This window comes from Canis lupus, chromosome 19, assembly GCF_048164855.1.
Source record: "Canis lupus baileyi chromosome 19, mCanLup2.hap1, whole genome shotgun sequence".
Lineage (NCBI taxonomy): Eukaryota > Metazoa > Chordata > Mammalia > Carnivora > Canidae > Canis > Canis lupus.
The window spans coordinates 15,846,202-15,872,037 of record NC_132856.1 but is presented as its reverse complement, the minus strand read 5'-3'; the positions used below and the strand labels follow the sequence as shown (position 1 = coordinate 15,872,037).

The 25,836-nt window shown below is 40.2% G+C and overlaps 1 protein-coding gene across 5 annotated transcripts; it reads left to right on the top strand.

Moving 5' to 3' along the window:
• Positions 1 to 3,869: 3,869 nt before the first annotated feature.
• On the top strand, positions 3,870 to 25,374 carry TRNT1 (tRNA nucleotidyl transferase 1). Of its 5 annotated transcripts, none has more exons than XM_072785333.1 (8): positions 3,870 to 4,042; positions 5,441 to 5,613; positions 12,271 to 12,464; positions 15,419 to 15,557; positions 20,316 to 20,442; positions 22,029 to 22,222; positions 23,219 to 23,472; positions 23,630 to 25,374. In XM_072785333.1, exons 1-8 carry the CDS (start codon positions 4,017 to 4,019, stop codon positions 23,882 to 23,884), a joined length of 1,362 nt encoding a protein of 453 aa, XP_072641434.1. In that variant the 5' UTR covers positions 3,870 to 4,016; the 3' UTR covers positions 23,885 to 25,374. The 5 variants fall into 5 exon arrangements, with proteins under 5 accessions (XP_072641434.1, XP_072641435.1, XP_072641437.1 ...); XM_072785334.1 differs by lacking the exon at positions 3,870 to 4,042 and adding an exon at positions 4,348 to 4,464; XM_072785336.1 differs by lacking the exon at positions 3,870 to 4,042 and adding an exon at positions 4,515 to 4,807.
• Positions 25,375 to 25,836: the final 462 nt, after the last annotated feature.

The following is a 25,836-nucleotide window of genomic DNA, read 5'->3' as shown; positions in this document are numbered from 1 at the left end:
GCATTGCATTCACAACCATTTCACATACTCTGTTACTTCTCTCTGATGCAGTTTTAAAAGAACACAATGAAAACTTAGGTGAACAGAGACAGCTGAACATTTGAGAGCCACATTTTGGCTACTGGACGTATAAACAGGAATAAAAAATCTGATTCACTATGAAGAAAGCTGAAAGCCATCCACTCCTGAGGGAATCTTTAACCAGCACTGAAATGTATACCAACCAACATTAATGGGCTTTTCAAACCAGCATTGATAACCAAGAACTGAGGGTTGAACAATAAATAATTCTTAATGGTTTTTATTTCATTTTCTTTACTTTTTAATAATATGTTGCCTTCTAACTACAGAGGAATACTCATGGCTGTGGTGTTCCTATAGCATAATGGAAACTTGCCCTACCCTAACAGTCTCCTCTGTATGTATTTACTTGGGGATAGATAATACACAGTAAGAATATTTCTTTTAGGAGTTCCAAGTGATAAATGTCAGTTCCTTTGCTGGTAAAATTGTATTTTCCTCAGGATGGGTCTATACTAAGAGATAATAGTAAACTTCTTGTGTGCAGCAGCCAGGACTTGTGGATTGCTTTGGTTGTCCTCACCATCGTCCTAGGGTGGGAGGTTGAGGGGCATTCTGTTTGCTAGTTCTTTTCCACTTTAGTTTGATGGCCTCAAAGTTCTTTATTCTACCTTCATATTGAAGGACTTTTGTAGTTGAATTTATTTGAATAAGCATTTATTAAGAGCCTTTTAAAATACATATTTTTAACTTTCATGTTCTAATTTTGGCTAATATATGGAAAGAAAATAGTTTTGTCAGGTTTTTTTCAGGTATAATTTACATACAGGAAAGTTTATTCTTTTTAATATATTGATCGTGTGTTTTGACTGACAACACAGGCATGCACTCAACCACCAGCAAGATATTGTAGAACCATTCCATCCCCCCCCAAAGTTCACTTATGTCACTTTGTAGTGAGCCTCCATCTGCAGTCCTTGCAGCAACTGGGCTACTTTCTGTCTCTATAATTTTGTCTTTTCCAGAATGTCCTATAAAGAGAATCATTATGTAGCCTCCTGAGTCTGGCTTTCTTTATTTTAGATTTAGATATATATATATATCAGGAGTTAACTCTTTTATATTGGTAAGTGATATTTCTTTGTATGGATATACCACAGTTTACTTATCCATTTATCTGTTGGTGGAAATTTGGCTTATTTCCAAGTTTGGATGATTATCAGTAAGGCTACTAGAGCCATTTATATATACATATATAAATGTATGTATATATAAATATATATATATATATATATATATATATATATATATATATATATTTTTTTTTTTTTTAAAGTAGGCTCCATGTCCAGCATGCAGCCCAACATGGGACTTGAACTCACAACCCTGAGATCAAGAGTTGAGATCAAGAGTCAGATCTTAACTGACCAAGCCCCCCAGGTGGCCCCACACATTTTTAAATGTGAGCATAGGTTTTCATTTTTCTCAGGTAAATCTCAAGGAGTAGGATTGGTGGGTCGTATATTAAGAGGAGACACAACTTTATCAGAAACTGCCAAACTTTTCTGGAGTGGTTGTAGCAGTTTGTATTCTTACCAACAGTGTATGAGTTCCAATTGATCCACATTGTCAGCAGCACTTGATACTACCGGCTTTGATTGAAGCATTCTAATTAGTATGTGACGGCATCTCGCTGTGGTTTCAATTTGTATTTCCCTAGTAACTGATGATGTGAGTGTCTTGACATGATTGTTTGCTAACCATATAACTTCTTCTGTTACAATTATTACAAATATGATAAGTTATATTCTAGCCTATATGTCTCTATACCTTTAAGCTATTATTAAAATTAAAACTAGTATCTGCTACCACTGAATAAAAATACATTTATTTTAAAATTATTGTGTGGCAGAGGAGTGGGCTTCAGGGTGCCTGGCTGGCTCCCAGGACCCTGGGATCATGACCTAAGCCAAAGGCAGGCAAATAGTGGGCTTTACTCCTACTTCTCTGCCACCTTGAATCCTAAGACCTTGCTAGATCCACTTACTCTAGTAGTTTTGTGGATTCCTATGCAAACCATTGTGTCACCTGAAAAGACTGTTATGCCTTTCCTGATTATTACATCTTTTATTTCTTTTTCTCATGTTAATGGCTATGAACTACAGTAAAATATTGAAAAGAAGTCATGAGACTGGGCATCTTTGTTTCTGATATTAGAGGAAAAGTAGCCAATATTTTATCATTGAGTATGATAGTAGCTGTACATTTTCATAGATGCCCTTTACTAGATTAAGGAAGTCTCCTAGTCTTAATTTTCTGAGAGTTCTTGTCATTAATACATGTGGAATTTAAGTGCTTTTTCTGCATCTACTGGGATTATCACAAAGGTTTTTTTAGTTTTTTAATATGGTGGATAACAGTAATTGCTTTTCAAATGTTAAATCTATATTGCATTCCTAGAATAAACCAAACTTGATCAAAACCTAATTTACTGGATTTGGTTTGCTGATGTTTCATTAAACATATGTGTTTCTAGGTTCATGTGGATAATGATGTATAAATTCTTTTTTGGTAGTATCTATTTCAGGTTTGTTATCAGTGTCATGCTAGTCCCAAATAAGAGGGTAAATGTTTCCCTTTCTATTTTCTGAACAAAAATTGTGCAAGATTGGTGTTATTTCTTCTTTAAGCGGTTGATAAATTCGACCGCTAAAACCATCTGGGCCTGGAATTATCTCTGTGGGAAGTTTGTTGAACAAACTCCCATTTCTTTATTAGTAAAGTTTCATCCTGTTTCAGTTTTGATGTGTATTTCAAAGAATTTGTCCATCTCATCCTCAGTGTCAAATTCGTTGGCATAAAATTGCCCATAATGTTGTCTATTATCGTGTTAATGTCTATGTCTATAGTGCTATGCTCTTTCTCAGTGAAGTCTCTGTATTTTTTTCTTGCAGCCTCGTAAGAATATACGGATGTATTCCTTGCCATGTGGAAGAGCATAAATCAGTACTTTGCCTCTGAATGGCAACTAGGAAACCTAGTCCTGTGCTTCTCAAAATGGGATACCTAACACCCCTGAAGATAAGAGGTCTGATCATTGGAAACCACAGAAACTCTACGGCACATAAATTTTTCTAGGAACATTTTAGGGAAATTAAAGTGTTATTAAAAAGACTACCTTTACGAAACCATGATGCAGATTTTATTTATTTTTTAAAGATTTTATTTTAGAGGCCGTGAGAGAGTGCACACGGTGGAGGGGGGGCCACAGAGGCACCAGCGGACTCCTCGCTGGACAGGGAGCCCCTTGGGGGCCCATCCCAGGCCCGGGAGCACCACCTAAGCCAAAGGCAGGCAAATAGTGGATTGAGCCACCCAGATTTTTTTTTGTAAGATTTTATTTATTTATTCATGAAAGAGACAGAGAGAGAGAGAGGCAGAGACACAGGCAGAGGGAGAAGCAGGCTCCATGCAGGGAGCCGGACGTGGGCCTCGATCCGGGAGCCCAGGGTCACGCCCCGGGCTGCAGGCGGCGCTAAACCGCTGAGCCACCGGGGCTGCCCTGATGACTTTTTTTTTTAATAAGAGATAATTGGCAGATTTCTTGGAAATGTCTCTTTTGAAGGATTTAGGGCTTTACTCCTACTCCTCTGCCACTTTTTTTTTTTTTTTTTTTTTTTTTTTACTGTTTTCAGCCTTGGAGAATACGAAGGAACGGAATCCAATCCAAGTTCTTCACTCGGCGGCTGCGGTAGCCTTCAGGCTTCAAACCCCCGGGCGGGAAAACAAAGTCCGTCCCATGACGTCAAGGAGCCAGAGGGCTGAAGCGGACTGCGCGTGCGTGGGAAGCCGCCGGCGCGGCTGTGGGCGCGGGGGCCCGAGCAGGCACTTGCCGGCCCCTAGCCCGGCGCCGCAGCGGCAACCTCGGAGACAGGTGTGACGGGCACGAAGGAAAACGGCGACACTCGTCCGGGGCCGCCAGCCTGGCGGCGCAGATGGGCCCCTGGCCACCTCCGGGCAGGTGTGATTCAGAGATCAAAAAGGGGGATCCCCGGGTGGCCCAGCGGTTCAGCGCCGCCTTCGGCCCAGGGCGTGACCCCGGGCTCCCGGATCGAGTCCCGCGTCGGGCTCCCCGCACGGAGCCTGCTTCTCCCTCGGCCTGTGGCTCTGCCTCTCTCTCTCTCTCCGTGTCTCGTGAATAAATAAATAAAGTCTTAAAAATAAAAGAATTAAAAGGCCCCGGGCCCTCCGGCTCCCCAGGGGCGTCCCCTCCGCGGCCCCGCCGTGTCAGGGAGGAGGGAGGGGCCGACGGAGCCCGCTTGATCCCGCCCACGCCCCGAGGCGCTTTGCCCACCCGCCGCCCACAGGCGCGCGGTGCTGACGTCACGGCGTCCGCCGCCCGGAAGTGCCCTGGCGACGGCGGCGACGGCGACGGCGGGGCTGGTGAGCGGGCGCGCGCGCGGGGGGGCGGCGGGGCGGTGGGGCGACGGGGGGCGCGCGGAGGGGCGGCGGGGGCGGCCGGCTTTCCCCCAGCCGTGGGTCGCGCGGGGCGGTGTGCGGGCCTGTGGCCGTGGGAGGCTTTCTCTGCCCGGCGGCTGGGACCTCGTCGCGTCGCCGCCACGTTCCGGTGGCCGCAGGCCGAATCGTCGGGCTTCCCCGGGCTTCCCCGGGCACTTTCCCTTCCTCGCGGCCGGGCCCCCGAGGGTCTCGCTAGGCGTTGGCGATCGGGCACCCGGCACGGGGGCGGGACGCGCCGCTTCCCAGCCCGGGTCCTCAGCAGGTTCTGGTGAGTGAGGCGGAGTTGGAAGGAGCCCGCGTTTCCTCCCCACGTGGTCTGCGAGAGGAGAACTCGCTTCGCCCCCTGGCGGGAAGCCCGCTTCCCGAGGAAAGGAACGATCTCCTAGTTCGTGGTTTCCGTCGGGGGCCCTTGGAATCCCGCTGGCCCCTCCGGGGGAGCCCGCGTGATGTGGGGAGCAGGGTGGTGGGTGGGGTTCAGGGGCCGGCCCGACGGGAAGGGATTCTGAGTGGGGAAAGCCGGGTCTGGGCCTAGGAACTGCCCCTGGGCCCCGAGTCTCAGGTGCAGGGGGGGAGGCGCCGTGGTTCGGAGGGGGCCAGGCCGTCGTGGAGCGTTGGCGTTCCCTTTCCTGCAGCCGCTGTTCTTGGCAGCTTTAACTGAAACCCGTGTCTCCAGAGAGCGTTGGGACAGTGGCTCAGGAGTGCAGAGCTGCCTAGCCAGAAGCCTGCATCTAGGCAGACGGGACTGTCCCCCAGATGGTCACTAATTGCAGTTTTTTTTTTTTTTTAAATACCTGAACAGGAGATGAATGTCTCTCAGACGTTAAATACAATTGCAGTAGATAGCCCTTTATTTTCCTTCACTGTCAAATTTCATTGTCCTACGTGCGTGTTTGTCTTGCAGATGTGTGGTTGGCGCCCGCCCCCAGATGCTGAGGTGCCTGAATCCCTGGCGCGGGCCCTTCCTGAGCTCTAGTCGGAGGAAGCTGTGCCTTTTCAAGCAGTATCTATTTACGATGAAGTTGCAGTCCCCAGAATTCCAGTCACTGTTCACAGAAGGATTGAAGAGCCTGACAGGTGAGAGGTTAGGATGCTTCTTGCTTTGAAAGCCCTTGTAAGTGGAGAAATGGAGGCTAAGAAATGTTTCTTAGCCAACATTCAGGGTTTGATTTGGTTTTCTGGTGTGTGGGTTTTTTTTTTTTTTTTTTGGTCGGTGTTGTTCTGTTTTTTGTTCTCACTGTTGAGCTAACCAGAAAGAAAAGGTTGACTATGGGTTATCCAAAACATAGCCAAACATAAGAGTCAGGCAGTGACTTCAATTAAAAAGCATGGTTTTTCCGTATGCTTTGCTAACTACCTTATAGGTCTATTCCAGGATTGGGCCTACAAACGTAACAAGTGGATATACTTTCTCATGGTCAAGGAACGAGGCTTAAGAATGGCAACGTTTTCATAATAACTAGAGAGCTAAATTTTGAACTTGTGCAACCTGCTTTTAGTACTTAGTTTGTAACCACCATGCTATATTTTCTCCCTAGATATAAGTGCTTTCTGAGCCAACTAAAGGCAAAAGGAGATAGGAGTCCTTTCCGTGCACATGTAAAACTTACCTGTAAGGAGCACAGGAAATGACTTCAGCTAAGTCCTTGATGACTGCAGCTTCATGTTGCTTGCCACAGTCCTATCATTCCTTACATTTGTCCTTAGTTACCAGCTGTGCTGTTGCTAAAGCAGCCATGTAGCTGCATTACAAAGCCTGTGGTATTTTAGTGACCCTTCAGAAATACATAAAGGCATGTGTCTGTAGAAAGGTGACCTATACAGTGTTATGCAACCCTGGCTGGTTCATTAGATTCACCGGGGGAGCTTTTAAACTATACAAATGCTGGGGTCCCACCCTGACCTACCGAACTGGAATCTCTGGGGAGGATGGGCATCTATAAATTTTTATAAGAACTCTAGTCCATTAATTCTGATGTGCAAAAGATGGAGGAACCATGGCATTAAAATGACTTTATTTGTATTAGTTTATTCCCAGAGCTACTTTTCTATTCTTGAAATTAGATGATTTTTTAGATACATGTCAGAGGTCAGTGGTCCAGAACTTGTGGATTCATATAGATTCTTCATGTGTTCTTGAAGTGGAGGGCCTGAAGCCAATACTTCACTCTGAGTTATAATTAGAGTGAAAAATGCTAGAAACTCCAGTCCACTAGAAATATCAGTCACATGTACAATGTATACTTTCCTAGTAACCACATTAAAGGTAAAAAGAAATGGGTGAAATTAAAATTTATTGATTTATTAAATATTTTATTTATTAATGACAGACACAGAGAGGCAGAGACACAGGCAGAGGGAGAAGCAGGCTCCATGCAGGGGGCCTGATGGGGGACTTGATCCCAGGTCTCTAAGATCAGGCCTTGGGCTAAAGGCGGCACTAAACCGCTGAGCTACCCAGGGATCCCCAGTACTCCTTTTTTCTTTTCTTTTCTTTCTTTTCTTTTCTTTCTTTTCTTTTCTTTTCTTTTCTTTTTTCTTTTCTTTTTCTTTTCTTTTCTTTTCTTTTCTTTTCTCTTTTTTCTCTTCTCTTCTTTTCTTTTCTTTTTTTTCTTTCTTTTCTTCCTTTTAAAGATTTTATTTATTCGTGAGAGACAGAGAGAGGCAGAGACAGGCAGAGGGAGAAGCAGGCTCCATGTAGGGACCCGATGTGGGTCTTGATCCCGGAACTCCAGGATCACACTCTGGGCTGAAGGCGCTAAACTGCTGAGCCACCTGGGCTGCTCCCCGAGTTCTTTTTTTTTTTTTTTTTTTTTAAGATTTTATTTATTCATTAGAGACACACAGAGAGAGGCAGAGACATAGGCAGAGGGAGAAGCAGGCTTCTGATGTGGGACTCGATCCCAGGACCTTGGGCTCATTCCCTGAGACGAAGGCAGATGCTTAACCACTGAACCACCCAGATTTCCCAATAATTACTTTAGGATAGCATTTCATTTTATCTACTGTATTTAAGATACCATCATTTTAATATAAAATTTGTGTAAAAATTATTAACGAGGTATTTCACATCCTTACTTGTAAGTCCTTGAAATCTGGTGGTTGGCACCTCCTGACCATCTTAATTCAGACTCACTACATTTCAAGTGCTAGTTCAGTAACCACATGAGCCTACTGTTTGGTACAAGTTTAGAAATTCCAAATCTGAGTTGAATTCAAGCTTGTTCTTTCTTTATATGCCTTTCCCAGCTCCTAATCTTCCCATCTTCAGTTGCAAGAGGCCTCTTGGATTAAAGGTGCCAAATGCTTGGATGTAGGTAATTAACTCTTGGTGGCCTGTTTTGGGTCCTGCATTTTTCTTTTGGAAACCAGGGTCTGGATATTGATTGCTATAGGTTCTTCAGTGTCTTTTAACAATTTCATTTGGTTTACTAACCCTTACCTCAAGAGTTGAACTGTCTTCACCTTGAGAGCTGAAATCCTAAGGAAATAGAAACTCAATAGGGTGGGAAGATATAGGTCATATTTACCCCCAGGGTCTTGTCCTTGAAAGCCTGGCAAATGGTGGCATGGACATATTCTGAAGTTGACTTTTTAAATTTACTTTTTAATTTAAATTTTTTTTTTAAGATTTTATTTATTCATGAGAGAAACAGAGAGAGAGGCAGAGACACAGGCAGAAGGACAAGCAGGCTTCATGCAGGGAGCCTGATGAGGGACTTGATCCCAGGTTTCCAGGATCAGGCCCCGGGCTGAAGGCGGCGCTAAACTGCTGAGCCACCTGGGCTACCCCAGAAATTGACTTTTTTAGGCTATGTTGGAAGTGGCAAGAATGGAATCCTATAGTGCAAAGCTCGTCAGTTAGAAAATCAAATAATTGGTTTTATTTGGTTTTTGCCACTTTAAAGACTTGAGTGTTCTGGGAAAATACGATGTTTTGCATGAAAATTGCACCAATACACAAATGATGTCTGCTGTATGGTGATACTGTACAATTGAATACTGTACCACTTCTCAAGTCTTAATAGCTGATTTGCCACATGCAAAATTAGTTCAGTATGCAAGACTTTGGGAAGCTAGGATAGTGGATGATTTTAGACATAATCCAGAGATTATATGCTGTGTAGGATTTTATGATCTGCCAGTTTATCTCATGTAATTTATTCCTTTTGCTTGAGGACAACATTGTAGAGGCATGCTAGGGTCATGTGAGATCTTTTTCCCCTGTTTTATACATGAGACTGAGGTTCTAGACATTGACTTTTTTCCTAAGTTACATGGTTAATGAACATGTCAGGGTATCTTTGGACGCTTGGCTGTAATCTATACAAAATGCTGGGCATTAACACTCAGTGGTTAGATTTTCACTGGTTAGGTATGTGATGTCATAAAGCCGTCATAGTTAATAACATTTGGGACAGTAGGAGCACCTGGACACTGAAGAACAGATCGTGTACTTTTTGATAGTATAGTCATGACATAAAATGGTCTTGCCACTGTCCTTCCACTCACTTTCTGTATCCTTAGCCTCCAAAACTTAAAATTCAAAATTGTAAAGGGAACAAGTTAATGAAAATTTGATTGAAAAAAAATTAAAAAGTAGACAATGATAAAAGTTTCTGACATATAATGTCATGGTCTTTTGGATTGCTAACAATAATTAAAAATAGCTTACTGTCAGATGTGGCAGTTGAAGCAGATTAATAGGTTTGGGATGATGAGATTATACATTTCTTAAGTCTTAGGCTTAAATTGACAATTAAATTTAGTTGCATTACGTATTTTTCTGAGTATGTAGTTTACAAAATTTGTCGCAGTGTGGATCCCTGTAAGATTGGAGATATAATAACAGAGGAAAAAAGGAGTGTCTCCGCTTGATAATCCCTACTCTTAGTTATTATGACTGTTCCATGCAGGCACATACATATGCCTTTATATGCCTTTCTCACTTGGATTATGTTAGAATTCTGCGTTTTTTGGAAATAGTTATCCATTTCCATATGGCTAATCAAAATGATGGAATAGATTACTTTGAATTCTGGACCTCTTTCTGTAATACAGTTAATTTATTAGGTGACTTTGAACTTAAAAATTTATCTTAGTCGAGCCAGCGTGAGAATCTTAAAACAGAGGTTATCTTGTGTTCAGTCTTGACCTTCTTCAACCTGTTAAAGTAGGTTCAAGTGAAAGTAAAACTTACTCATTTTTTGCATTTCAGAATAGGTTCTAACTGTATTAATTCGAAGAAAATCTTTAAAAAATACTTTCCAATGAGGTCACTCTGGTTTATTTTTTAAATTTTTTTGAAGCTGGGACATCACAGGTTCTGTTGTGAGCCAGGTTGGTGTAAAAGATGAGTAGGATAGGCATTCTACCCTGAGAATGAACAGGTAATGTTAATATAATTAGTATGATAAAAAATAGGCTACTCTAGTAGCTTGGAAAAAATTCGTTTAACTCCGCCATCAAAGAGAGATTCCTAAACTGAATTACAAAAGATGAATAAGGATGAACTAGATCAGTGTTTCTCCCATTTTGGGTAGTAACCCATTAGTGAACCATAAAGTGAATGTAGTGGTCATGACCGGTGTTAAAAAAACAAAACAAACAAACAAACAAAAAAAAACAGAGGAAAAGAGGATAGAACAGATGAGGTTGTGTGGTATGAAGTAACAATATTTTTTGAAACTTCATCTGACATGATTGACATGTAAAATGTCTTGGTGTGGGTTGTGCACCAAGATGTTTCATGGCCAGCTGCTCAGCTAGGTGAGCAGGAAAGATTTTTGGGTGAAGTGACTCATGCAAGTGAAGTTACAGAGGGAACTACAGGGAGATTTTGGTGAATGTAAAGCATATGCAGAGATAGGAGACAGAAATGGGTCAGGAGGCCCTTGTATGATGTACCACAGAAATGTGGATATTGTGCTGGGAGTAGTCAGAGGGATAATGGCATAGCCTAATCAAGTGAGTGATTTAGAACCCCCTGTTTAGATGGTGGAAGCTGGGCTTAAGGGGGCTGATGTAGCACTCTTGGTAGGGAAGGAGAGGAAGAGGTCCTGAATTAGGGAGAATGGACAGAGTCCAGAAATAGTTTGACATTCCGTAACTTTTTGGGTAAAGGGCCTCTAAATCTCATGAAAACTGGACTAACGTATACTTTTTTTTTTTTTTTTTTTTTTTTTACTACCATACATGGTTTTTACACTTTATTTTAAGGGACCTTGAACCCCATATGAAGGAACCCTTAATAGGACATAGAGTCAGTAGGACTTGATTAGAAATGTGGAGTGAAGGGAAGATGAACACATATTCTTGGAAAGGACTTAGGGTGGTCTGGGAGATCTAAAAATTTGAGGTCAGAAGGTGGAGGGAACATTTGTTACTTCATAGCAGATCATTTTAGGTAGTCTCCAGAGGGTGGGGCTGGAGGGTTAAGGAAGAATATGTAGAGGAAGAGGATGAGCACAGATTTAGGGTAGGGGTGGAGGTTCAGATACTGGCTGGTCATGAGGGATGCCAGAACTCTGATGCAGTTAGCTCAATGTTCAGGTCGTTGCCCTCCAGCCAGAGACCAGGTAAGTTGTTACTCCTTGCAGTGAGGGAGAACATGGACCATGGAGAGCTGTGGAGTATCTCAGCAAAAGGTTTTTAGAAAGGACTTCTTGTAGGATTTGTGCTTGTATCATGTTTTGAGGCGGGAATAAGAAGTGGAATTTACCTGTGGGTTAAGGTGATATCAGGAAGCAAGGATAAATCTGTGATGGGCATCTTAATTCTTACTTAGAAGATGAGAACACAGCTCTGTGCTCTGTTAACTGGTAGGTAAATAAGGAGCAGTCACATGTATTAACTGCCATAAGTTGGTAAGTTGGTGTCTTTGACGGTGTTCATGTCTTCCATGTTCAGATATGATTACTAGTTGTCTTAACTGATCCGTCATGGTCACTGAATGGACTTGCTGATGTGGATGTTCTCTGATATTGTTTATGCTCAACAAGAGAACACCAGGGTCTAATTGTGGGTGCCAGGCCAGCTTGTGGCAATACCAAGACTTAGGTGGTCGTATAAGGCCAGTTCCTGGATGTCATTCTCCCTAGGTACCATATGATGTCCTTTGGTCATGAGTAATTACAATGGACTTTGTCTTGTACCTAGAGAGGAGTTAGCTCTGGGTTTCCTGTACTGAGGCCCTCAGAGTAGTTTGAGCATTCTATGGCTTTCTATGGCTTTTCTAGAGCTTAGGCAGGAACAGAAATCAGCATTGTATGCAGGTCATTTCTCGACAGATTCTTAGCTGTGACATCCTAGCTGGTGTGATAGACTAATGTTGTTTGAAGTTTCATAGTTTCATGCATGAACATAGAGCCTATCAGTACATAAAGAGAAATATGTCTAAGAACACCTCACATTTCTGAAGTATGCACAACAACTTGGAGAAAAAAACAATTGTTCACTTTACTTTTCGGTTATAATTCAAATTTATATTGGTGACCTTGGAGGATTATGGAATCCTGAATTTCGAGTCCACCAAGAAAAAAATCTGCGGATTCCCTGCTCTCACAGTTGTGAGAGGCATTCTACTCCAAGTAAGTCATCTTGTTTCTATGGGCCTTGTAATTTTTATTTGAAGAGGTGCAGTTCAGTAATCTCTGCTGTCCCTAATAGATTGGAAAAACCATGTACTTTTGTAGTTAAATAAATTGAAGTAAAAAATATTCTTTCTTCTTTCAGAATTGTTTGTCAAAGAAAATCATGAATTAAGAATAGCAGGGGGAGCAGTGAGGGATTTATTAAATGGAGTAAAGCCTCAAGATGTGGATTTTGCTACGACTGCTACTCCTGCTCAAATGAAAGACATGTTTCAGTCGGCTGGTATTCGTATGATAAACAACAAAGGAGAAAAGCATGGAACAATTACTGCCAGGGTGAGTGAAAGGTTTGACGGCAATTGCATTGCCTTTTTTGTAATTTTTAAAATTGTTCTGTGTTTTTTCTAATTTTAAGAAGCAGGTGACAAAAAACTAATAAAAATACGTCAGTCTCCCTCTTAAGTCGTGCATCCTCCTTTGCTGCAGCCACTTTCAATGAGTTTTTATGGTACTTACCTATTAGCCTCACATTTCTAAAAAAGACCTTTCTGTGCTGCAGTGTTCTGGTTTCCAGTTTCCCAGTTGTGGGATGTTTCTGTTGACTTCCTGCAGGGGAAAGGGGCAGCCTGGTGTCCTACCTCATCTTCGCACTCTGACTGTGACCATCATGTTTGGTTGAATTCACAGTCAGTGTTTTCATTTAGGACTGTATGGTTTACAGCTGAACTGTGAAGTATAGTGTGACTGCAGCTCTTTCTTGGGTGGTTGTGGTTTTTCCCCCGCAGTTGACAGCATTTTTCCTTTATTTGGCTTTCTGTTTGCCAGTCATCTGTTCCTGTACTCCATAAGCTCATTTAGTAGACTAAACTTGTCAAGTTTCAGTTCCCTTGTTTTGAGTCACCTCACCTGGTGCATGCTGTCTTCTCACAGCCGTACGTTGTGAGCTGGCTCCTCATTTCTCATCCTAAGATTTCTCTGCACCAGATCCTTGGAATTTCTTAGCTTCTTCCTTATTAGACTGCCTGGTCCTTGAGTCCTGTGTGATAGTCTTTCTTGTTACTGGTTTTTTTTGGGGGGGGGGAGGGGGCTCTTATTTTAATAGTCTGAAAGCTGAAAAAGCCTTACAAGTCTGCACATATTTTTATTTTACCTTCACACTGGTCTGATAGTTTGATTGGCTGTAGAATTCCAGGCTGGCAATCATTTTCACTCAGAAATAGAGAGCCTTTGTTTGCTGCCTGCCAGTGCTGCCACTGGGAAGTCTGAGCTCATTCAGATTTCTCGTTGGAGACCATTCCGCATCTCCCCCACCCCCAAAGCTTTTCTGATCTTTTTATCTGGTGTTTTTAATTTCAAGATGCTGTGCTTTGGTTTGGATGTGTTTTTTCATTAATTGTGTAGGGAGACTTAGTGGGCCCTCTTGTATTCCTCTCATAATGCCATCCCTTTTGTTCAGTGTCTTCACCTTTGGAAGCTACTGTGATATTAGATGTTGGACCATGAAGACTGATCTAGTTTTATCTTTTGTCTCCTATTTTATATTTATTTAAGATTAAAAAAAAATTCATTTGAGAGTGAGCACAAGAGGGAGAAGGAGCAGAGAGAGGGAGAAGCGGATTCCCCACTGTACTCGGAGCTTTACATGGGGCTGCATCCCAGGACCCTGAGATCATAACCTGAGCCAAAGTCGCTTAACCAACTGAGCCATCCAGGCGCCTCTCCTATTTTATATTCTCATACCTTTATTTTACTTTCCATGGGACTGCTTTAGCCTGATCATCCAGTCTTTGTTACATTTGCAACTCTTGCTATTTTTAGATTTTTTAAAGAGATGTTTCTTAGAATATTTCTTTTGAAAACTTCCTCTTGTTTCAGATGGACTGTCTTACTTCCTTTAAGATACCGATTGTAGGTTTTTTGACAATGTCTCTCTGAGCTTTTTCTGTCTTTCCGTTGGCTTTCCTTAAATGTGGGTTTGGTTCTTAAGTGTGGATGATCCTCTGGTGTTTGTAAAGTGACTTGAGAACTTCACTTTGTAGGAATTGTCAGCTGGTTACTTGTGGGATCACCAGTGTCAATATCAGTGGAAAAGGGGAAATCAGGAATTCTTTAGTGTCATTCAGCTTAGAATAAGGCTGGTTATCAGCATTTTGAAAACCAAGTGGGGAAGGAGAATGAGGGTGGTATGGATTTTTTTTCACTTAACCTTGTTTTAATTGTGGTGCTTCATTCTCCTCATCATCTGTATCTGGTGTCCCAAACTGTGACTATTTTTAGGTCAGCCTTTCTTGTGAGTTAATCTCTGGTTCTTTGCCTGGGTAAGGGAGACATTCCAGGGATCTGTTCCTTACAGTGATTTTCAGTCTTCCATATTTCACACCCTTTTCTTACTGTCTTTAAAGAAAACTTGTGCCTCAAATTCTTGAGTTCTAGAATTCTATAGTGAGAACTAACTTGTTTCAAGAAAAGAAATGAGATTGGGAGGAATTCTAGAACAGACTTAGAGTGATGATTAGAAGCTTTCAATTCTTAAGAGATTCCGAATTTCTTATTGGCATGTAAAACCCTTTACTGTCTTCCCCTAAATGCTAGCATGGTATTTGTAGCAGTATCTTCTTGTGCATATATCCCTCTTTCTCTGTGCCTTTGGTCATCTTTTCTCTTCATTGAAATGCTCTTCCCCCATGTCCCAAGTATTGATCCTACTTAGTTTTCAGGGCTCAGCTCACAGGTAATCTATCCTGAAGCTACTCTGCTTTTCCTAGTTGGAGCTAATCTCTCTTCCCACAATATATATAGTACTTTGTTTCAACTTCATTGATGGTTACCAGTACAAGAGTTGCAGAATGTATTAATGGTTTGTATTTCTTCCTCTATTAGTCCTTTTCTCAGTGGTATATATAAATACCAATAAATATCAATATAAATTGATATTCAGTTCTTTGCAAACTGGAATATTTCAGTAGTAGCCTGAATATTTCAGAGTAGCCTGATCTGGAATTGAAGAACTGGAATCCACCATTTTGAAGGCCTCCTCTGTTCTCTGCCACAATATATGTTAGAGTTGTCTTTTTTTTTTATGTCAGACTCATCCTTTTTAATGAAGATTGTTTTATTATTTTTTTCAATATTCTTTGGCTCTATCTTGAATATAGTGGTAAATTTTCCATTTCAAGATACATGTACACTAGGTCACTTTGAGAAGAAAGATGATACGTGTCAGGACTCACTAATTTTTTTCAATTCATACAGTGATACTAAAAACTAATCAAAAACCCGTTTCATTACAGCTTCATGAAGAAAATTTTGAAATTACTACACTGCGGATTGATGTTGTCACTGATGGAAGACATGCTGAGGTAGAATTCACAACTGATTGGCAAAAAGATGCTGAACGCAGAGATCTCACTATAAATTCTATGTTTTTAGGTAATATCTAGAGATAATGTTTTACTCCAGTCTTTCTGAAAGCTGTCTTTTTTTTTTTTTTTTTTTTTTAAAGATTTCTTTATTAGAGCAAGGTGAGGGTAAGAGGGAGAGAGAATCTTAAGCAGACCCTGTACTGAGCCCAGAACCTGACTTGGGGTGCTATTCCACAACCCCGAGATCATGACCTGAGCTGAAACCAAGAGTTGGATGCTTAACCAGCTGTGCCACCCAAGCACTCCTGAGAGCTGCCTTTTCAAGTGAATCTGCAGTCTGGGAATGTTCTCTAAGTTGAGAGGTTGCATTAATTAGTTTCATCTGAGAGAGAGCGTAGCATGTGGGTTAAAAGATGACCCTGAGGGGCACCTGGGTGGCTCAGTCAGTTAAGCAGCTGCCTTCTGCTTAGGTCATGATCTCAGGGTCCTGGGATTGAGCCCTGTGTCTGGCTCCCTGCTCAGTGGGGAATCTGATTCTCTCTCTGCCCCTCTCCCCCATTTGCGCTCTTGTGTTCATGTGCTCTCTCAAATAAAATCTTTAGAAAAGAGAAAAAAAAAATCTCTGGAGCCAAAAGTCCTGGGTTCAGATTCTGACTATGATTCACTAGCTGTAAAATGAGGATGCTAATATCAGTCTCCTTTGCAAGTTGTCGTGATTAAAGGAGATAATAATTTTACATCTTTACATCCTTTTACATCCTTTACATCCTTAGAACAGTGCCTGCCTGGCACATGTACACATTCAGTGCTCATTTATTAATTGCATTTAAAAATGGTTAACATTTCAGGTAAGAAAAGCACACCCACATACATTCCCCAAGTCACTCTCCACTGCGTTGTTTTGTGCATGCCTACCCTAGGCTTTCTTTTCTGGTGCCCATGGCATACATTCATGAATAACCTCAGCACCTTTTCTGTTGCTATGCCTAGACACAAGGTCAAATTCTTTCATAGCATTGCATTTTAGGAATCACCTGTAATCAGAGTTGACATGCAAGAGAAAACCTATTTATCATCTCACCTTGATGTTTTTGTTAATGAAACTAGTGAGACTCATAGTAGATGAATTAAGTTTAATGCTTCATTGGAGTGTTCTTTTTTGTCCTTTAAATTGTAGTTAAGTCCTTTATATGTTTAGGACTTTGGATTGGAAAAAGAGAGCTGAAGCAACCGCTATTCATAACCTAGTTGTGGCAGCAATAATAGTGAAAGGATTAAAGTACAGATTCCTTGCTACCCAAAAAGTATCCTCTGTAACCTTTTTCAAGTTGAAGTGGTATAAGGTGTGGAAGCAAGTATTGTTTCCTCAGAATGAAAATCCTTGAGATTTGTTTCACTTAGTGCAAACAGGTACCAAAGTAGGTCTTTTGTAAAGGTGATAGGGCCTAAAGCGAACTTGGAGACAGTGGGGGGACCTGTAACAGGATTTGCTTTATGGGCTGGAGAAGGGGGTTGTGTGCCAACGTGGGATTCTTGCCAGCTCCATTAAAGATATTTTTGAAGCACCCACTAGGTTCTAGGTTATTTGATATACTTTATTGCATTTAACTGTCCTAAAACCTGCATTAAATATTAAATCCATTTGATGAGGAAGTAGACTGAGATGGTAAAGGGCTTACTTAAGTCATAGACTACCATGATTAGAGCCCAGGTTTCCAAAGCCCAGGTGATTTGTGACCAGAGAGAAGCCCCATTAGGGGCATATTTTTGTCTCCCTTATCTGTTTATCTTTGCTCATTCTGACTTAGGGTAAACTGCCCTGCCTAGTGCAATGTATAAAATTTTTAACTGGCTTTTCCTGAGCATACCTACCTATAATAGAGAAGCTAATATTCCTTTTTAATATACTATTTTATAGAAATAAAAGCTATTCTTACTGATACTACTGTTTTCTAACATTTGCTGAGCCCTTATAATGTGCCAGGCACTGTTGTAAGCACATCACAGAAATTTAATTTTTCCGGCATCTCTATGACGCAGATACTTCTGTTTAACCCACAGTAATTTGCTTAAAGTTGTGCAGCTGGTAAATTGCAGAATTAGGATTCCAACTTCAGCATCCTGGCTCTGGAGGTCACATTCTTAACCACTACATTATTCTTAGCAGCTTAACTTTATTTCTTATTTTTATGCACCATATTTTGAAAGTGCGAATCAGAGCAAAAAACAAAGTGCACGCTGATAGGATATTCTCACTACTCATTACTATTCTCACTACTCACTAATTTTTACTTTCAGCCCATTTTTCTGCCCAGGCTGTTTATAGGCCTTACTGGATGAAGCGTTCGTAGTTCTGGTATTTCTGATTACTTTGCTTCTCTCAAACTTTGTTCTTGTCATATCCTACTTTTTTTGTTTTTCGCTTTCCTCCAAATTTTGATATTTCCTTTACTGAAAAGGACTTTAGTACTTCCATGCTCAGCAGGGAGAGTCCAGTCTCTTTATTAAGAGACAGATATACCACATGGATTTGCTACTTTGTAATAATATTTTTGCCTGTTTACTTTTTTCCCCACTTTCATTTCTTTGAATTTAGAGCCTTTAAAAATTGCTATACGTGTCAAAATGCCATATAAATCAAAGCAATTTGGGAAGTGTTAAGCTTGAGCTTACTGATATTTGTGCATTTGGGATAATTAAAGAGCATTAAAGTTCAAACAGAACTAAATTGGGAAGTAGTTGCTTTTCAGAAGTAGAGGCAGTGCTTCTCTTCTTCAAGGTAAAGTGTCTCCGAGGATCACCCATCTTCCCATTTGAATGGTTGAAGGTATGTCTTTGTGCTGTTTTTTTGAGTCCCTAGGGTGACCAGCTCTCTGTTTGCCTGGGATTGAGCTATTCCCTGGGACATGAGATTTTTGGTTTTTAAAACCAAAAAAGTTCTGGGATAACAGATGAATTGATTGCTCTACTAATACATGAGCTTTGGTGTGCCTTATATTAAAATAATTTTTTTTTTGTTAACATATGAGAGAACAAACATACTATAGTGGGAATGTTTCTTGTTTACATTTTTTTGAATGGGTATTAGTTTTAAGGACTCAAATTCATATAGCTTAAGAGGCTGCATAGTGATCTCATAATCTGATTCACCGTAGCCTTGCTCACAATGTAATCAAATTTGGATCTACAGAAATGTGAAAAACACTATCTCATAAATTTGCATTTTTTTATGACTAAGGATGAAAAATTTTCTTTTGGGATCCCTGGGTGGCGCAGCGGTTTAGCGCCTGCCTTTGGCCCAGGGCGCGATCCTGGAGACCCAGGATCGAATCCCACGTCGGGCTCCTGGTGCATGGAGCCTGCTTCTCCCTCTGCCTGTGTCTCTGCCTCTCTCTCTCACTGTGTGCCTATTATAAATAAATAATAAAAAAATTAAAAAAAAATTTTCTTTTAAATTCTTTAAATATTTATTTGTTTTAGAGAGAGCAAGAGCGAGCATGCACGCCAGGAGAGGGGCAAGGGGGAGGGAGAGGGAGAGAATCTTAAGCAGACTCTGAGCTTAGTGCAGAGCCAGAGTCGGGGCTTGATTTCACAACCTTGAGATAATGACCTGAGCTGAAATCAAGAGTTGGCTGCTTAACCAACTGAGCCATCCAGATGCTCTGAAAAATCTTAAAGGTTTTTTATATTTCCTTAGTATATTTTTAGCTAATTCTTCTACTTATATATGGTATTTTTATTTACAAGATATTTTTGTATATTATGGAAATGAAGTATTTGGGTCTATTTTGACATATATATATTTTTCTCAGTATGTTATGTTTGTCATGGTGGTTCTTGTCATGCAGGCATATTTGATTTTTAGGTAGTTGAATTTGACGGCTCTCGTGCTGTGTGTATGTGTGTTTAGTTTTGTTTTCTTGGTAAACCCCCACATAGTCTAAAATCTGCATATTAATTTTTGACTACCTCCCCCATACTTAATTACTAATAGCCTACTATTGGTAGGAAGCTTTGCTGATAACAGAAACTATTGATTAACACAAACTTTGTATGTTCTGTGTATCATACACTGCGTTCTTATAATAAAGCAAGCTAAAGAAAAAATGTTAAGGAAATCTTATATAAGAGAAAAAACAGCTATAGTATTATATAAAAGGAGAGGTGCCTTGGGGCTCAGTTGGTTAAATGTCTGTCAGGTCGTGATCCCAGGGTTCTGGGATTGAGCCCTGACTCGGGCTCCCTGCTCAGTGGGGAGCCTGCTTCTCCCTCGCCCTCTATGCCTTCCTGCCCCCCCCCCCCATTGTGCTTTTTCTTGCTCTTTCCAATAAATAATAAAAAAAATCCACCCATAAGTGGACCCACAGAGTTCAAACCTTATGTTCAAGGATTTAAATTTTGAAAGATTTTTTCCCCATTCCAGGATCAGAAATACTTTTCCCTATGGTTTATTGTTTTGTTTCTCCAGATTTCTTTTTGCTGTTTATTTTTTTCCCCCAGATTATTTTGGCTATTCTTGTTTGTTTTCCCATACTAACTTGAAATCAGCTTGTTTGGTATCTTATCTCCACCCCAATTCATACTTGAGACATATTTCTTGTTTAGTTCATTTTGGGGCATTATCTTTTCAGCTGCTGTTGTAAATTCACCCTTTTATTCCATTACGTCTTCTGTTTGATAGTGGGTGTATGTGTGAATGCTGTCCCTGTCTATATTTTAACTTCATAACTCCTTCACTTAGTTTGTAATAGTTCTTAGCAAAATTTGTTTCCCAGTTCTTATTTGCTAACAGCTATCTCTCCCCCTCCTGTTTTTTAATGAATAGGTTTTGATGGTACCTTATTTGATTACTTCAATGGTTATGAAGATTTAAAAAATAAGAAAGTTAGGTTTGTTGGAAATGCTAAACAAAGGATACAAGAAGATTATCTTCGAATTTTAAGATATTTCCGGTAAGAATTTTTAAAAAGTAATGATATAGATTTTAATATATCCCAGAGCTCTGTGTGAGATGTGAAATGCACAGGTCAGTGAACAACATAGTGACATCCCAAATATCTGTCTCCGATAGACTCAGTAAAATGTGACTTAACCGTGAGATATATTTTTTTCCCCAAAACATACATATTTACTCTATTCTGTGATGGTCTTTTATATAATTCAGCTTTAAATCATTTTTTAAAGGTCCATTTTTCTTATTTCCTGCGCTGATCATTCATTACATAGATAAGTGAGTGCTTGCCACAGGCCAGACACTTGCTGGGTGCTTTGAATACGGAGGAATGAGTGTCTTTGCCTGTGTGGCTTACAGTTTTAGGTGGTCATGGGAAACACTTAGATGAACTTGCTAAGTAAGGATGGAATGAATTTGGTTTTGTGGGTAGCAGTGGTTTTTAAACTTTGAGCTATATAACCCTTTTTAAAAATGATTCTAACTGGCTAGTTTATGTCTAATATATTTTACTGGTTGGGGGATTACATTTAGAATATTCTAAAATATTCTAAATGTGATCCACATATTCTGTCAATAGATGCTCTTCCTTTAAATTTGAGTATTTGCAGAAGTCTCTCTTTGCAAATAGAACACAGACTGACATCTATAGTTACTGTCATTTAATCTACATTATTAACTGAATTTTAAAGATTTGTTAGTATGGGTGTGCTTTAAGGCTTCCAATTCTGAGATTGCTAGAAATATATTCCACTGTCTGCAACTAGACGAGTCTTATTTGAAACTTTTCATTAAAAGTATTGGTGGTGGGCAGCCCAGGTGGCTCGGCGGTTTAGCGCCGCTGCCTTCGGCCCAGGGCCTGATCCTGGAGTCTCGGGATCGATTCCCACGTTGGGCTCCCTGCATGGAGCCTGCTTCTCCCTCTGCCTGTGTCTCTGCCTCTCTCTCTCTCATGAATAAATAAAATCTTTAAATAAAAAAAAAGTGGGTACAGACAGGCAAGCTTCGTACGCTATTCTTTTGATGGCATTCTTTACAAGAATGTTCTGTGTTAAAAAAAAAAAAATGTTCTGTGTTACTCATCCAGTATAGATTCAGTGTCTCAGTTACTGATTTGGAAAGAGAGCGGAGAGTTCTAGTTCTTGTTAATTTAAGAAGGTGATTTATATTTTATTGACTTCAGGTTTTGTCATCTGGGAACAAAAAGAAGGTAAGGAATTGACCAGATGATTTCTAAGGTTCCCCCCACTTTTTTGGTATTTATTTATTTTTGTATGTGTATGTATTTATTTATGATTTTATTTATTTATTCATGAGAGAGGCAGAGACATAGGCAGAGGGAGAAGCAAGCTCCCTGCAGGGAGCCTGATGTGGGACTCAGTCTCAGGATTCTGGGATTATGCCCTGAGCCAAAGGCAGATGCTCAACTGCTGAGCCACCCACGTGTCCCTCTAAGGTCCCTCTTAAACCTAAATCTACGTTGTTTCATATTAGATGTATGGAATAGTACCAGTAAAATGAAAAGCAAGATTTTTCTAGTGATATGCCAACATAGAGGTAACATGCTCTGAGAATTTTGTTTTGTAGGTTTTATGGGAAAATTATAGACAAACCTGGTGACCATGATCCTGAGACTTTGGAAGCAATTGCAGAAAACGCAAAAGGCTTGGCTGGAATATCAGGAGAGAGGATTTGGGTGGAACTGAAAAAAATTCTTGTTGGTAACCATGTAAATCATTTGATTCACCTCATTTATGATCTTGATGTGGCTCCTTACATAGGTGAGAGCAAGTTATAAAATATTTGAGTTTTTCACAATGAAACATCTGGTTTAAAATTTCATAGGGAAAAATATTTGACTAATTGCAAAAGGAGAAATGCAGTATTTTAAAATAAAGATAAACTTTGTGAAGTCAGGGTTAGGGACACAGTGGCCTTTGGGTCACACTTGGGTTTGAATGATGCTTTTCCACATATCACCTTTGTGATTTGGGTTAGTTGATCATTAGTTGCTGAATCTAAAAAAGGGGTGTGAAGATAACAGCATCTGTCTAATGGAAGGGCTGAAAATTTCAGTGAGTTAACACATGTAAAGTGCTTAAAGGGGATCCCTGGGTGGCGCAGCGGTTTGGCGCCTGCCTTTGGCCCAGGGCGCGATCCTGGAGACCCGGGATCGAATCCCACGTCGGGCTCCCGGTGCATGGAGCCTGCTTCTCCCTCTGCCTGTGTCTCTGCCTCTCTCTCTCTCTCTGTGACTATCATAAATAAATAAATAAAATTTAAAAATAAATAAATAAATAAAGTGCTTAAAGGGTAACATACATAGAAATTACTCAATAAATGTTATAATATTCGGAAAGAATGGTGGTATATGCTGGAGCACACTTCAGGAAACTTGGGGATATGTCAAGTATAGTTTTTGAACGGTGGTGGGGGCGTAGGGGCGGATATTCTATGACAGTAGGTCAGTGGAAGTCATAATTAAGTATCCCTTGTGAGTCTGACCACCACTGCCTCTGGACCTCCTGGTCTCTCGCTAATGGAAACTCATGTTTTAGGACTCCCCTAGGTTTTGGGGGCGGGGGTTATGGGAGGGAATAGCAACAGTGTTATCAGTAGTTAACCTGTAAGATGGAGCATTAGGTTGAACCAGGCAGTTCTAGTGATGGGGCATTTTGTATACTACAACCAGGGTTGGTTGAGGGTATGAGTGTGTTTTACTAAATTTATCTACTGTAAAAAATAAAAATTGGTGAGAAATGTTTTTGTCCCTACAGGCTTACCTACTAATTCAAGTTTAGAAGAATTTAACAAAGTTAGTAAAAACGTTGATGGTTTTTCACCAAAGCCAATGACTCTCTTGGCCTCATTGTTCAAAGTACAGGATGACGTCACAAAATTGGATTTGAGGTTGAAGATTTCAAAAGAAGAGAAGAACCTTGGTATATTCATTGTTAAAAACAGGAAAGATTTAGTTAAAGCAACAGATAGTTCAGAGCCACTGAAACCCTATCAAGACTTTATTATAGATGTAAGTATATACAGGTTGGTCAGATCTAAGTCCCATAGAGTGTTCTGAGTATTTTAAGTTAGAAATTTCACATCAGTTATTTATTTACCTTTTAGGATAGGATTATTAGCAAGCATTCTAATGTGTGATGAACTAAATGTTTGATTTTGGCCCTTAGTCTAGGGAATCTGATGCAACGACTCGTGTGTGTGAACTCCTGAAGTACCAAGGAGAACATGGTCTTCTAGAACAAATGCAGCAGTGGTGCATTCCTCCATTTCCTGTAAGTGGCCATGACATCAGAAAAGTGGGCATTTCTTCAGGAAAAGAAATTGGGGCTCTGTTACAGCAGTTGCGAGAACAGTGGAAAAAAAGCGGCTACCAAATGGAGAAAGATGAACTCCTCAGTTACATCAAGAAGAGTGAAAATTAATGGCAGAAAATTTGGGATAAGGATAGGTTTTCTCTCTCTCTCAATGAGATTCAAGAGACTTGAATGTAGAGCAGAATGAAAGCCAGCTTAGTGCACCTCCTTAGATCAACAGTGGTCTTCAGTTGTGAAACACAATTACACTTCAGGCAGTAAACTCAAGTCTACCTCCTCTTAATCTCATTTACATCCTTGAACCTTGTGGTTCTTTTGGGATAGTTCCTGCTGCAAATAGTATAGTTGGCTTCCCCTGTCTTCATCTGTCTAGACTTTTAAATGTTTTTTCCCCCAGTATGTGCATTACTGATTGATCTTAAAAGTGGTAACTATCTTGAAGAAAAAAAGTGTTTCTTAATGTTTGCAGTTGAAATAACTGCATTATTTTATCATTGTCAGTTCTTACTTGAATTCTAGAGTAAACTTGTGTTGAAATTAGTTGACAGAATATCCTGTATAAAATTATGAAGACCAGGTATGTCCCAGGTAGCTGGCATTCATACACCCGAAACTGGCTTTAGCAAGCTCTGAATTTTAGTATGTAGTTGATACTTTCCTTTGACATAATGATTTCTTTAACTTTGCATGCTAAGCCTTAGGAAGACTGGCTTGAGAGTTAACTCCTGAGCCTTTTATTTTAATAAATATTCCCTTTGGAATTGGAAGACAAGTGTGTTTATGTGGTATGTGACAGTATACTTCAGGTTTTATATATGGCGACGATATTCCCATACCCTTAGTAATACTCCCACACCCTTAGTCATTGTTAATTTTTTTCATGAATTAAAAAGGCCTATATTAAAATACCCATGGCCAGGCGTATATGAATGTTCTTTAAAGGCTTGAGCCCTAAATGCTTTTGGTAGATAAATGGGTGTAAAGTATTTACACGTGTTACATTCTGACATTTTAAAACTGATTTTCCTTTTTGTGTAGCCAGTCACAGCATCTTTGTCCCTTGTGGGGACGGGTCAGTAATTTAAGTCCTCTTAAATTCATAGAATCTTTACTATGCTAAAAAATTTCATACAGAGCTATAGCTATTTTAGAGATCTTGTTATGTATAAAACCATTTTAAAATAGTGTTATATGCATTTCTTTTCCATAGCAGAAACTTTTATTTGCAAGTGTCAGTAAACAAAATAGAATACTCTCAGATTACACCCTTCAGGTGGCAATAGTAAAAGCAGTGTGCCTTCTCTGACTGTAGAGAGATGTACTGTGCCACTGGAAAGAACTGCCTAGGATCTGTTTAGTGTAAGACTATGTGTGGACAACTCGGACAGCCCTATAAGCCCAAGGTTCTCATTAGTAATGCAAGTCAAAGAAGGCAGAGGCATGTGCTAAAGAACAGACAGCATTCTTGAGTTGCTTTTCATCTACTCCTTTCTGTACAAAAATATGCAATGGAGAACTTCATTTGGATTTTTAGCCTAGGCAATCACAACCATTGCACGTTTGCTAAAAGAAAATAAAACATAAGAGATTTAACAGTCTGTTTTTGGCCTCATACATTTTTTCCCCATTAGTTGAACTTTTCCCAATTATGTAAAGCAGTGAAGGAATATCAAAACCTAAGTTTATTTCACAAATGTGAAAGGATCCAATCAACACTTGAACATATAAGAAAGAGGTAGGTGGCAAATCGTCTACCTAGAACTTCATCTTAATGCTTAAATTATCGGCTTGTGAGTAAATATTTTACATTATTTAAATAAAGAAGATGTGTAATATTGTTTGCTCTTAAGCTTTACTTACAGATTTTTAATTTACATGGAACAAAGGTACTTACAAAATAGTCACTTGTAGCCTGATTGATTGAAGGGGGGTGGGGGTATGTTTTAGTATCTCCGCTCCATTGTAGTTTAGGTTCAAATTGAAATTTGGAACAGAATAACCAAGGTGTTCAAACAAACACTGAGCAAATACATAAGTTATTGTTTTTCACTAACAAATGC

Bases quoted from the DNA above. Each gene is read 5' to 3' on its own strand.
- TRNT1 (XM_072785333.1), top strand. From the start codon at position 4,017: ATGGGCCCCTGGCCACCTCCGGGCAG. The intron at 4,043-5,440 runs GTGTGATTCAGA...TTTGTCTTGCAG, and splicing joins CCCTGGCCACCTCCGGGCAG to ATGTGTGGTTGGCGCCCGCC. The intron at 15,558-20,315 runs GTAATATCTAGA...TTTAATGAATAG, and splicing joins TATAAATTCTATGTTTTTAG to GTTTTGATGGTACCTTATTT.